The following is a 14357-nucleotide window of genomic DNA, read 5'->3' as shown; positions in this document are numbered from 1 at the left end:
GTGAAATAACAAAACCCACCTTGTGATCCTCATGTGAGTAAAATTTGGTAGCAGTCTAAAGCTACAGGTCTGTTTTTCTTAAAAAACAGACAATAATATTGTGGTACTGAGAAGCTACATGAGTGGGAAAGCAACTAATTTTTCTTTCTTAAAAAGAAAATGCACATAATGGGTTTATTATTACCAGGCATCTGAATGCCGTATCCAAAGGTGTGCCTCCTAGCAGGAGCACAGTTTGTAAGGGAAATAAATATTTTTATTTACGATGGCAAAAGCAACAATAACTGATTAAAGTAAATTTAGTAGAAACATTAAAATAACGTCTATGGAAAGAAAATTTATTCTGCTCTAGCATACTGTGTGAACTTATTGAAAATAATCAAGTGCTCAGTTTGAATTAACTGAGTGTGAGTGAATCTCAAGACAAGGAGAGAGAGATGGCAATAAAAAGCACTAACAGGAATTTGTTAGCTCCTTCTGCTGCTTGGTTTCTTCATATATTTTAAGAAAATCTGCAAAGATGCAAAGAATCCTCCTGTGTTCGGTTAGCAGTAAGTAAATTGCTGTGGGCTCCGAGTGCTGGAATACTTTAGCAGGCAATTCCTCTCTGTCTTTCATTCTGTTTGTCTGTGTTAAATTCCCCCTCTGCCCTCATCCATTCTCACATCCAGTTCCCAGCTTTGTCCATCCATCAATCCACACACTTTGTCAGTGCTGACTTCATCCTGGCTCTCACAATCACATCCAAGCAATGCTGCTGCCACGAGGGAGCTTTTCGCCTCCCATCTGCGTCTCCCTGATCTGCTGACTGAGGCCCTGACGCTTGTCGTTTTCTATTGCACAGGCAAGCAAAACCACTAATACTGAACCTGATTTCTATCGTGCAGCTTTTCACCTTTCCTATCGGGAGGAATAGAGAAAGAGGCGGACAGACAGAGGAGGCGGGGGGGCGGGGGGAGAGAGAGATGTTTGCTGAATTTTCTAAAACAATTCGTACTCTAGTCAGGTTGAGGCTCAATTCATCTTCAGCTCTACAAAACATCAATAGAAATCACAAGGAGAAAATGTATCACTAATTAAGGGTTGATAAGCTCTATGTCAAGAGCAGTTTAGGGGGAAAAAAAAAAACCAAAACTCACCAGCTTATACAGATTCTCTGCCAGCTGAAATCCGTACGCAGTTTCATGGCAACTTTAAGTTAAAATCTCATACAATTTTCTTGCATAAAACATGCTGTCTTAAAAGCAACGTTCTGGGAAAATAACACACCAAAACCAGATGTGGCTTTATTCAAAAGGTAATTTACAAAGATTGAAATTTCAACTAGAAAAACATAAAAGATGACTAAGGAAACAAATTGTTACCTAGCAATGAAATGATATTAAATCATTCTTCAGTGTTTTGCCCGCTTCCTTTTCTCAGTTCAGAAGTGCACTATTCTAAGCACGCAATAAATCCTATTAGTATTTTTCTTTTAATTACTATCTAAATACTTGCTAAAACATGGTCCTGCTTCCTAAAAAAAAAAAAATATATATATATAAAAAAAATCACTTCAGCAGTAGCTACAAATGAAAAAGTTCTTCAAACATTCCATTTGTGTACTGCAAAGTAGAAGCACTGTAGAAGAGTATATGTTATCACTAAATCAGCAGTTAAGCAAGCAAAAGCATTTTATGAAATGGAAATTAACTCATTTTCATCATTATCATATACTTGACTCTACCTGCAAAAACAAACTGGAACAAGAAAGTTTCTGACAGGTCCTTTTAGGAACAGAAATATAAAGCTGGCATGAAATCACTCACTAAGGAACTAAAACCTTCCCACAAACTACTTCTATGTCCTTGTATGAATCTTTTTGCCTAATTGTGTTTCAGTTTACAAACTGCTCACTCACAACAGCTTTGTGAATGCACTATTTAGTTCACTCCTAATGAAACCTTTTGATAAGTTTGAATGAAAGATACTATTAGCATAAACATAGGATCACTCCATGAGCTGTACAACGCACTCCAAATATTCTGGGAGTTGCTGGGCTAGAAGAGGCTCTGTTTTCAGTCCCGGTTATACTACTATCCCCCTTACTGCTAAGTTCAGAAAACGCCGATGATTCCTCACTTCTCAAAGACATAGAATGAAGAAAAAAAAGAAATCCAATAATGGGGCTTTTGGTCTCATCAAACCTCTTCCCTCAGGCATCAAACTGTTCTTTCCTCAAAGACATACTGACACGCCCAAGAATCACATTCTGTCTGCATATGTATTTTTAATTGTTATATCACAGATGCAATTTACTTTATAACTTATTTTTAGATAAAACTTGAACATTAAGCCAATAAAGGAAAATACATGAAAGGAGAAGGGGGGGGGAAAAAAAAAAAAAAAAGAAAAGAGACTTGCAGACGATCTTTGCTAATGAAAATAACGACCTTCTCCCAACACGCTTGTATTTGTGACCAGGGCCTTCCTGCCATACAACTTGTATTTCATTTCACTTACTAGAAGAGACAGAACCCCAGAGGAACAACCCACTTTTATTTCCTGAACCATTGATCTCAGATATGTTTCAGGTATGATACAGTAGAACTGAAAAGCAGCAGAAGAAAGTCTTCTTTGCTGTGCTACTATACACATCAGACATCTCTAATTAGACAGCAACAAAATTTTATTAATAGGCTGGACATTATGGAATGAGCTTGTTATAAATGGGCCCTGTCAAAGCCTTATTCAGCTACCAAATGAGTATTCTCAGTTCACTGCTCGCATCTGAAGCATCACCGCTGGTGCCGGATAACAAATGATTGCTATTAACCGTATTGTTAGTAATGATGGCTGAAAACAAACAAAAACCCATAAATAACAGTCTACAGAAAAATTAACCCATAAACTTGATAGATATCCAGCTGAGAAATAATAAATGACACTTTGGATCCTGCTGGGAGAAGCTAGTGGTTTTTGTTTTCTTCTCTGTCATTAACACATTTTCTGTGCTAAAAATTAGATTCTGATATATAATTATCAACGCTTCCAGATATTAATTCTGCTATCGCTCCCTCTGTTTCTCTGCTGGTTGGATGTAATGTTATTCACAGATTACTCTGAGAAAACACATCAAACACTTAACAGAGCAGGTCAAAGTGACAAGCAGCTTTTGCTGACAACACCAACCTGCACAGCCTTTTTTACCAGGGACACAAAACAAATTTCACATATTAATTAACTCTGGTTTCTTTGCAGCTAGAACAAGTCTTCTCTATGTAATGTGAGCTAAGCATATTCCCAGCTGTCCTAATGTGAGCTGCATTGAGGAGGAAGAACTGACAATTATCATCTTGCATTTATACAGTGAAATCCACATTTGTTAACATCCTAGAGAAATATGCCTATTTTCACAGCCAATTAAAACCAGTTTCTTTTTACCAGATACAGTATCAGTGGCACAGCCATGCTTTCTCTCTCCTTTGGCGGGGGGTGGGGGAGCAGGGAGGAGATGAGACCTATAAAAACGACTAGGATGTTTTCACTGAGGACAAAAAAGCAGCCCTACTTTATTCGCCAGAAAAAAAATTTAAGAGCAATTATTCACCTGCCTCTTGAACACAAAAACTTTGCAAGCTTTGCACACACACAGAGCAATGAACAGGTCTTTATTAGACATTAATACATCTCAACTAGAAAACACAGGGTAATATCACAAAATAATTATGCATTACTACCTTGTAAATGTGTACATGAGTAACTTGAAGGAGTATTACTGATCAAGGTAAATCACTTGCAGCATCTCCAGCCCCAGTCAGAAACAGATCCCTATTCTGTTGCGTACTGCACAGAGCAAGGTAGATGACACCTTCCTCCCCAAAGACGTTACAGGCTAATTTTGTGCCCATGGACTAAAAGGCCGTTCACACAACCAAAGTTATATATGCACATTACGCTGGCAGGAAGACTTTACATTTTCTGGTTCATGCTCTGCACAGTTTGCAATAATTTTTTTAGTACCACTCATAAGCCTTTTTTATAACACATTTTTAACTATTTTGACATACATTCATATTTGACTTGGTGTATTTATAGTGACATTTAAGTTCACTCATTTGAGCAATGACTTTCAGTTCCTCAGAGTTCGATTAATAATATGCTTCAGAGTATTAAAGAAAAAACCCTTAGGTAAACAAAATTAGAGGGTATTAACAGATGTAGATCACAGCTGTAAAGCACGAGGAACGCATAGTATGAAGCAGACGATTTTCTGGACAGTATTTCCTCCCCTTCCCCCACCTACAATATAGTGTAAGAGATGAATCAGAGCAATGTTTCTGCCACCAAGTTAGAAATTCCCTTAATTGCAATTATTCAAGGGAAATGGCTTGCTCACTGTTCACATGTTCTTTTCCAATTAAACAGGTCTCCATTACGTTCATAACAGCATCTAAGGAAAAATGTTTTGGAAAAGTATTTAAATAAATTAAAAACGAAGGTTGGAGGGAGTATTTCCTGCTCTGCATGCCTAGCTTTTAATTTCCACATTGTGTCCCCATGGCCATGTTTTGCTGATGACAGAGTCTGACTGCAAATCCCATACCTGCTATACACTACATTTTCTCAGTATCTGGCACTGTGATATTAAATAACTATAAAACTAGAAAGCCAAAATAACTAAATCACCTGGCAGCCAATTTCTGAGAGTTAAACCACAAACCCGGAAAATGGTGGAGTGTGTTGAAATAATGTAAAGGAAACCCATAAATTCAAACTTTATGTTCTGTAAAGAACAAATATGAAAAAGGCATCAAAATAATGAAAGATTGTTTATGTATTCTGGCATGAAATGGGAATGTGTTATGAGAGAGAGCGCAATGGCAGAGACAGATCGACAGAGCTGACAGTGTGGTATTCATCCTGCATGGTACAGCAGACGTCCTGCTAGTGGCAGTCGACAGCGCAATAAATCAAGGGCTCTCGATGCTGTACCTACAGCTTATTACATCCAAGATGACAAATAAATAATAATCCCTGTCACAGCGGCCCTTTGCTCAAGGATTGAGCCTGAAACCTTTTGCTCATCACTCCTGGTCTTAAGTGAAAATACTAGAACAAGGGAATTGAAGGCCACGGTTTACTGAGCTCATGAAACACAAAGCAAGCTGGCCACAGGAACTAGAACCAAGCAGGAAAGGTCAAGTAGCAAGAAAGGATAAATATTTAAATAATCCCAGCAAAAAGATAGCAACATTTCACAGCTGCGAAACTGCAAGGGACCTGTAAAAACCCCAAGCCTCTCAAGTCCCAAGTTAAGCCCCCAAACAGTTGAGACTGGTAGCATTTTTCCAGAGTTTCCCTTCTCCAAGCACACATTGGGGCACTTACCTGCACATTTGTTTGCTTCCTTCGTTATCACTGAGTAGGATAGCTGTACCTTCAAAGTGGGACGTCGGGCAGCGAAACCACTACCCCTTCCCCCCGACACACTCCCCAAAGCCAAACACCAATCCTTGAAAAAAAGAAACCTGCATCTCTATTTTTCTCTTTTTAATACGCATTATTTCCTGTATCTATCTTCTTCAAATGCTTTTAATGTTTAGGACATCTTTGAGTTCTTCATACAAAAGATACTACAAAAAATAAAAAGAGTCAGTACCAGAACTAATACTGCAGAGACATCGCCTTATTTATCTCAGCTGGCCTACCAATTATAAAAACACATGCACACAAGGTATCCTGAGTCCATCACCAAATGTGACACAGTGGGGTTTTTTTCTTCAAATTAAACATGGATTTTTTCTTTAGAGGATGGTACAACATCAAAGTTAGAATAAACCTATTTCTTTTTGGAGTACTCATGGCAACAGAGTATGCTGCGTTTACATCCACTTCATCTCTTTTTCTCCTTTATCATTTAAACTTGCAGTTGTATTTTCAAGGCAATACAGACAGCAATGAATTAATCCAATGCCAGCTCTCGGGTCTCATTGTCACCACCTCTATTCACTTTTGTCTCTTAACTTAAATCTCTTGCTCACTTCTTACTCCATTTTTAAAGAAATAATATACATTTCATTCCATCCCTCAGCAAAAGCTGGTCAATACAGCAAGTAGTATACTACAAGGTATATTAGAGCAGTACAAGTTGGACAATACATCATCAAAAAACATGAACTTACACTGACTATCACATGCTAAGGCATCCTCCTTGAAATTACATGAGCTGGTTTATATATTTCTCTGATCATTTTCATACTTTTTCAGATACATTCCTATTTAATGGGGTAGCCAAGCATAATGGATAGTAAATAGAGTTTGTCCATGTCTAATTTGTGTCCATCCATTGCTTATTGTCTTAATTTGTGTCCATCCATTGCTTACTGTCTTCCTTAGAACACCAGTCTTTGGCGGTTTTTTTTACCTTCTTTGCTTTTTATTTTTACCAGTTATGTTTGTTTACTGGCTCTTTCTAAACATTGCATATGCAAAATTAAGTCTTATGCATCTAAAAATATATTTTTAAAAAAGCTATGCCAAGCCTACCCTTGCCGCATCTATATTATTCCTAGGAACAGGCAGAACAACAGGTTTATGCGCAGAATTCAGGCCCTATACTGGAGTTATATCAACTACACATCAATAAAAGGGAGCTTTTCACCAAAGCAAGAGAATATTATACAAATATTTTTAATGACGAATAGGAAAAACAGATACATGAGTACAAAAATGCCATCACAACATTCATATTGGTGGACCCCTGCATGCACCAGCTCTGTGCAACTAGCCAAGCTTGCAGCCTTCACCCGGTGAGCTCCCACCATTGCTTGCCAAAGGTGGCAACCGTCACCACTCAGCTATTTTCTGGCTTGACAAGCACTCACCTTCATGGCTCAGTAAGGGACATGGCACCCCAATTTTAATGTATGAATTTACCAACTTGTCTTTCCTTCCTTCCCAAGTGCTGTTCTCCCAGCTGTATATCATGAACTTCAGTGTGATAAAGTAACAGTCTTTCATATCAAGGGTATGTCTCCATTTTGCATCCAACTGGCTGAAAATCATACAGTGCTTTTTTCCCCCCCTCATCCTCACTACTGCACATTCTCATATTTCCGCCTTTTATAATCTCAATCATGTCCTAGATATACCATCTCTAATACAGAACTTCAGGGACAAAAATCGGTCCTTTTCTTTAGTCTTCACAATTCCAAACTCAATGAAATATCCATTTGGCTTGGTGTCTATGTTGCCTAAACATACCGAGGCCACGATCAAGATACATAAACCAGGTCTGAACATCACCATACTTCAGAATTACATCTGTAAGTTTATGCAACTTCAACAGCTTCTCAAGTAAAGGTGCCAAACAAAAGGTTGTTAACCAAGAAACATCAACACAGTTTGTAACTTGAAAAGCACATAAAATCCCAAACATTCATAGGTTGCGTAACTTTGCTAGACTTTGAATACATACTCAGGGGATAAGTTGTCTTCTTAGAGTTAATGTCTTTTACCAGACCAACAGATACCATTGAGAAAAGAGAGTTAAGTTTTGGGGCTTACAAGCCCCTCTTCTTTCACCAAATATTTTCTCAAAGCAACACATTTCAGTGAGAAAACACCTGGATTTAAAACTGTGCTCAACATCGTCCTGTTAAGCTTTTTAGATCTTTGATATTTTTATGAGGGCTTTACCTTTTCATTTTTTAAAAATAAGCCACAATGCATAAAATCACTACCTATACAGAGATAAAGTGGATAACTTTGGCCAGGACATAGCTGCTACTCACAGACCAGCAGATGAAACCTTCGTCTCCCAAATGCATTAAACCTCATTAACACTTGCAAAATGGGAAGTTACCTTCACTGTTACCGATCTGCAGCTGTGATATGAAATTACAAATAACCCCGAAAGCACAGTTCCAGTCGCCTGGGTCAGTGTTTTACAACACAGCAGCAGGCAACTGAACTACAACCATGCTGGGCTTGACGCTGCAAGCCCAAGCAGCATTACGGCAATGTTTTAAATACAGTTCAGGACTAGGTCAAAAGTTCCCAGCATCCCCAAGAGGTGGAAGTCCTGCCTTTCAGGACAGAGAAAGCCCCTTCCAGCTTGCCGATTCTAAAATTACTACATTACCAATTGGAAAATGTTCGAGCCATACATTGACTTAAAATACTCTAGGTGTCAAGAATTAAATATTATGACAAGATTCTGATAAATCCCAGTTTATAACCTATACACAAACAGCATACGTACGTACGAACAAAAATACTTGGTTAGAAGGATTCATATTTCTACTGCGGTTCACTCAGCCAGGGACAATACTTCTTCCTGGTACTAAAGAGTGATGGTTGTTATCACACAAAGTGCAAGACAATTATCATGGAAGTTGGAGAGCCCCGGAATCATTTTAAGAAAATAATAACACACTATGCACATTTCATGCACACAGGTACATATAAATGACAAATTATTTTAGGATATACTCTATACTTAATTACTTCTATGAGTATGTTGGGATATTTTGTCATAAACTCACCGTGTCTGCTGTAGTTGTACTGAAACAGTGTTCTGAAAAGTGAACCCCACTGCTAATGTTTTTATTTGAATAAATTATTACCCAACACAGCAACCATCAACATTTTACAGAACAAGAACATGGATTTCTGTAATTTCTCTGGCCCTAATGCCAGTCACTATTGGGAGCATTTAGTTATAAATTGTCTTTCAATAAAAGTAAAAGCTCCCAAAACAACAAAATGAAAAGACACAGCAGCTTAAATCAAGGAAGTCAATTTCCACATGCCGATCCTAAATATTTCATAGCCCTATTTTATTCTGACATTTGTAGATGACTAAAGTGTTACAAAGGAAATAAAATGCTGATTAAAGAGTTCACTGTCATAAAGGTTACTGAATTGTAAATGGCCCTTTCCATCTTCCTGTTAATAGGTACCCAGCTGTAAACATCATGAAGGATGTGACGGGAGGCCTGTGCTGCTCCTTTAGGAGTCGTATATACATTAATCACTGAATCACCAAGCCATGCTTAATTGCAAGTTGTATATCACACAAATCCATGGTAAGTAGAAGGAAACTCATTATTGCTGCTTCATAACTACTGGGTACTTCTCATTTTAACCTTCTCACACCTGGGACACTGTTGTTTTACAATGTGAATGCAGAAAAGGCATTAAGTCACTAATTATAGTAACGCTGTATGTTATCCTGCTGTTTCAACGTTTTTCAAACTAAAACTAAGTACTAACAACAACAGAGAGATTTTTTTTTTTTCGGAATAGTTAAGTGAATGTTAGAGTATTTTTTCATGGAGTATAACACACAGAAATCCATTATTCCTTGATAGTTTAAAGAACTGGTTAAATGATAAAGAAAAAAACCCAACAACAGTGTATTTTGTTTTGACAAAATTATTGATTTAAATCCCATCCAATAGCACAATACTATTTAAAGGTCACCTAAAGAAAAATGAGTTTACACTCCAACAGAGCAAGCTTATCTGTCATGAAAGTGTAATGATGTGTTTATACTCTCACTAGTGTGTATATATTTTCCAGAAAGATAAGAGATTTTGTGCAGGTGAAGTCTGACAAGAAAGAAAAGTGAAAAAAAAATTGAGGTACTTACAGTAATTGCTAAACCACTAATATTCATTTCACAATTTCAATAGCTCCCACCCACCCATGTGTTTTTATAAACTGTTGAACACCACGGCACTGGAAATTCTTCTGTGCCATTCATCAGATGCTTTATCAAAATGCTTCGAAGATTTGCAAAGTGTACTACACAGCTTATGTATCTAGACACTAACAAGTGAGATGTCTTAATAGATACGAAACACGATTCATTTTGAACATCTTTATGTTACAAGTGCGTTAATGCAAACGGTTTTGAAATTTTGTTTCACAGTGGAACACCGTTATATGTCCTGGTATACTGCTCAGCTAAAAATATATTTATTAATGGCAGACATTCAAAACAGCTCTATTATGAAGACAAACTCTATACAACCAGTATCTGTTTTTAATGTCATGTGACTCTCTTGTTCCCACAGTTTTCAATTCCAATAGCAAATGGAATCAATGTTTTCTCACACCTAACATGCATTAAGATGGTCTTTAAATCAGTTTTGCCTTAAGATAGCCATTATCTGCTATCCCAACCTTCTTGTCACTCTTCACTCTGTAAGAGGACTAACAGACTTTTCCATTACATCTTCAATGCACTCACATGATCCATTTTCAACTATATTTCAAGGACCTGCAAACTAACAAATTATGCCCTTTCTCTTTCCTTAAAAAAGGAATGTGTACAAAGAACTGTGGTTATGGCTTTTGAATCCACCCTGATCATCCATACTAGGCTGGTATTGATAGACTACATGCTTCTTGTGGATTTAGGTGTCAAGGTTACATTTCACTGAACTCACATGAACTCCACAAGCCCCACCTTTAAAATACCTGAGCATTGTGCTTCATCACCCAAAATAAATGCAGCCTTTGATCTATACTAGTTACTTATCAATTCTGTAGTCACAGATAGAGGTTTCTCAGCTCTCCTATGGTCTTCAGTTGTTGAGACGTACAAAATAAAAAATGAAGTCATGTCATAAAAAACAGAGACTGAACATCTTTGATTAAAAATGCAGTAAATTCTTTTAGATGTGCCAACAGAAACTGTATTTTGGGAGATCACATTTATTCTTAGATTATGGGTGCCTACATTAGGATAGTGCTTTCCAAAAACTTGGCTCACAGCAAGTGTTCTGAAAAAGATATGCTTTTCTACATTCAGGTGGTAGGAACCCTGAAGTAGTCATTCCTTTCAGAAATACACACTCCACAATCCCCAGTCCTTGATCATGACAGCCATAGCCTCACATGGTGCTATATCCAGTCCATACCTCCCTTTAGCAAGGAGGATGATTTCATCCAATAAAAAGATGAGTGGGACGGAGCGGGGGGGAAGGTTGTAGCATATGTTCTCTTCCACTTGCAAAATAAGCAGAAAAGTATCTTGATCAGAATCAAGAGTCAGAATTCAAAGCAGCTCTTAAGTTATTTGTGTTTTGGAGATCAACAGTAACTTAATTAGAAAAGGAGGGAACAATGAAAGGATGGTATATCAGCTTCATTGCAGAGATCTAAGGAGAGTACTATACTAGCAAAGAGTTTTCTTTGTCCCTAGTTTGCATACTGTCCAGTGTGAATAAAAAGGGTTCCTTTTATTCATTTTTAAATCAAAGACATTCTCTGATTATTTGAAAGGATATTTTCCCACGTGTTTCAGCCTAAATCAGAGCTGCTCTGGAGAGAGAAAGGCCTCGCCCACACAATGAGCGCTCAAAACTCTCTCTGCAATGCTCAATACAGAACATACAGGAATGGTTAAAACAAAAGTTCCTCTGCCCCCCAAATTTCCATTTTTAAAAACTTTTTTTTCCCCCCATAGTTTCTTTTTACACAATACATGTGTTTAATACATACATAAGCAGAGACACACACGAACTAAAGAATGTATTTACACAATACATCTAGGACTCATCACCCTGGGACTGTGCACAAAAGTTCGGATATAAAACCAGAAACCATGACAATAAATGATACTCCACTGACTGATACCTAACCCAAAGCCAGCAACTCTGAACTACATCCCTGCTCTGTCTTTTATTACTAATCTCAGCTTTTCAGTACCTCGGTTTGTTCAGTATACAGAAAAAACAGTGCAATAATAATTTCCACTAACTGCTGGGTTCAGTCTGAAAGCTTAATCCATCATTCTAAAAAAGCACTCAGAAAATTTCAGATAAGAAGTGCTTCATTAAATCTGAAGAGCAATTGTTCTATGCATGTCTCTTGCATTTTGTCCCATCTTTATGCACTCCATAACCTTCCTCCAAAATTACATGACGTTTAGGTACAAAATCCTCTGTACTGAGCCTACCATTGGGCCATTGCCAGTGATGAGAAAAAAAAAAAAAAAAACAAACAAAACCCAAAACAAACTGTGGTCTGTGATCTACCAGAAGTTTTAGACAACATACTGCAGTTGAAAAAAAAAAAAAATTAAAAATACAATTTAAAAGCTGACATAAGAACAGAAAGTGACATCTAAAAATAATTTCAAGAAAGTTTTTGGTGTGGGGGTTGTTTGGTTTGTGGTTTTGGGGTGGGGTTTTTTTTTGTTTGTTTGGGGTTTTGTTTTTGTGTTTGTTTTTTTTTTTAAAGAATGTTGCAACAAGAAATCGTTCTAACGAAACACATTCTGTTCTGCACACTATGTAGCTGAACACTTACATACCAGATGACATACAAAGCACATCCACATCATGCTGACTTCCTCTCAGAACACGCACAGGGATATCTTTTGCTGTAAATTAAAGGCCAAGGCTAGTCTCCCTTGTTTAATTAGCTGTACATGTGTGAAAATACCAAGTACACAAAAACTGGGATTCTAATTGCTGTTATTCTGAGACGTCCAAAAAGTCTTAATCTCTTGTATTTGCTGTCACATTATCTACAAACTTGTAGCAAGTTTTTTTATTAAAAACAACAACAAAAAAGTGAATGTGATACAATAGATGTAGCATCTGCTTATTTTATGGAAATTACATAGTTAGAAAAAAGATTGCTTATACAGTAGTTCAATTGGATAGAAAATGACTGAAATTTTACATTCAATGCTACATTTAATTTGCTACTTCATCCTGCAAGTGACTACAAACTTGGTTAAAACACGGTGGGGAGGGAAGTTTCAGAACTCGGTAAAGTTTCTTGAACGCTGTAACAACCCTTAAAAAATGAAAGAAAATATTACCAAATATAAGACATTATTCCATACTGAAAATATCTCAAAGTCTGTACCAAACTAAATTTGAAGAATCCTAAAATTTAGATTGAGAATTTGTGAAAGCATTATGTACCAAACATTAGATTTCCCCACATTTCTATTTTTCATTGTTTTCCCTGTGTTAATCTAAGGCCAAAAGGGATGGGATAGAGGCAGCAGAGAAAGACTAGGAGCCCACAGATTACAGTCCAAAGCACACCTACTGTTTCTTAGGGATCCTTCTTCCAAGGTATACTGCAAATCTTTTTCCTGCAGCTGTGCCAGGGTCTGCACTGTTCACTCGCCAACAAACATGGGTGCCGCACAGATGCCCTGGGCGGGATGCATAGCTGTACAGTTTCTCGTTAAGTATGTTTCTTGTTAAGGATGTTATGTAGTTTTACGAGAAAACAGAATTACTGAACAGGTTCAGACATACTGCAGAATGGAGCCTACTATTCTCAAGTACAATGGCTTGATGTAGATAAAAACCAAAAGAGCCCTTCATTTGGGGTTATCATAGATCAGAGGAAAGACAACGGTTAAAGTACAGAAAGCAAGCGTGAAGTACATGCTTCTATCAGTACCAATCAAATACAAGGCTTTTTTATGCTCAATATTGTGTGTTTCCTATTCAAAGATCTCATGGTTCATTAAGGAAAGCTTCAACAGGTAGGTAAGTTAAAGGATCAGCGTAAATTTGGCAGTACGCAGTAAGACAGGTTTTAACATTTTGGTTAACGTTCGTTAACACTGAAACGAATGGCAACTCCACTGAGCATTTGAGCAAGTGGACACAAAAGAGATTTTAATTTTAACCAAAAACTCTTGGAAAGATAAAAGGCCAATGCATAAAAAAAATACTACTACTTTTAGACCATCTAATCAGAATGATTAAAAAAAAAATATCGGGGGTAAAAGGAGAAAGGGAAGCATCTGTATACTACAAAGCCTCCCTTACTAGAGCACCAGTACTGCACTCCTGGAGACGGTTTACAGGGTAACAAGCAATAGATAACTTAGATTTAATAGATTTTCTACTGAGTTGTAGAAAATATCATGGACCCAACACTCATTTGGATTGTCATGGCAACACTGGGTGATATTGTCATCTTATAGCAAGCACAACTTGCATCAATAAATAGTGGTTACCGTCAGACAACCTATACACTGACACTTGCCGTTCATCATAGTTGTATTTTCACATGCAAAGAGCAACAAAGTTATGGTCTATATTTGGTGGTAGTTTGATAACACTGATGGAAAAATGTGCAATTCAATTAGCAGTTAGACAAGTATCTGTCATAGATAATAACTTCTTATGTCAGGGAATCTACATACTGATCAATGTGAAACCGTGTGCAATTGCTTATACCAATCATAAATCACTTTCTATTGATTGGCATTCCAAATCCTTGACATAATTAGAAGCTATAGAAAGGGTCACAAGATAATGCTGTGCATGTCCACGAGTCCTTCATTTTCAGAGCCTTTCTGTATCCATTGTGTTCAGGAACGG

General features: G+C 37.3%; 1 protein-coding gene across 2 annotated transcripts in view; it reads right to left on the bottom strand.

The window, feature by feature from the left end:
• LRMDA (leucine rich melanocyte differentiation associated) overlaps positions 1–14357 on the bottom strand; it is a 690354-nt gene that overhangs the window by 521765 nt on the left and 154232 nt on the right. The window contains exon 4 of one of the 2 annotated variants that reach the window (XM_075717814.1): positions 10891–10896. The exons of the other annotated variant lie outside the window; for it this stretch is intronic. Within the exon in view, the coding sequence (XP_075573929.1) occupies positions 10891–10896 (6 nt within the window). The remainder of the gene's footprint in view (positions 1–10890; positions 10897–14357) is intronic. 2 annotated transcript variants of the gene reach the window in all.

This window comes from Pelecanus crispus, chromosome 10, assembly GCF_030463565.1.
Source record: "Pelecanus crispus isolate bPelCri1 chromosome 10, bPelCri1.pri, whole genome shotgun sequence".
In the NCBI taxonomy this organism is placed as follows: Eukaryota; Metazoa; Chordata; class Aves; order Pelecaniformes; family Pelecanidae; genus Pelecanus; species Pelecanus crispus.
This window is presented reverse-complemented; position numbering and strand designations above follow the sequence as displayed.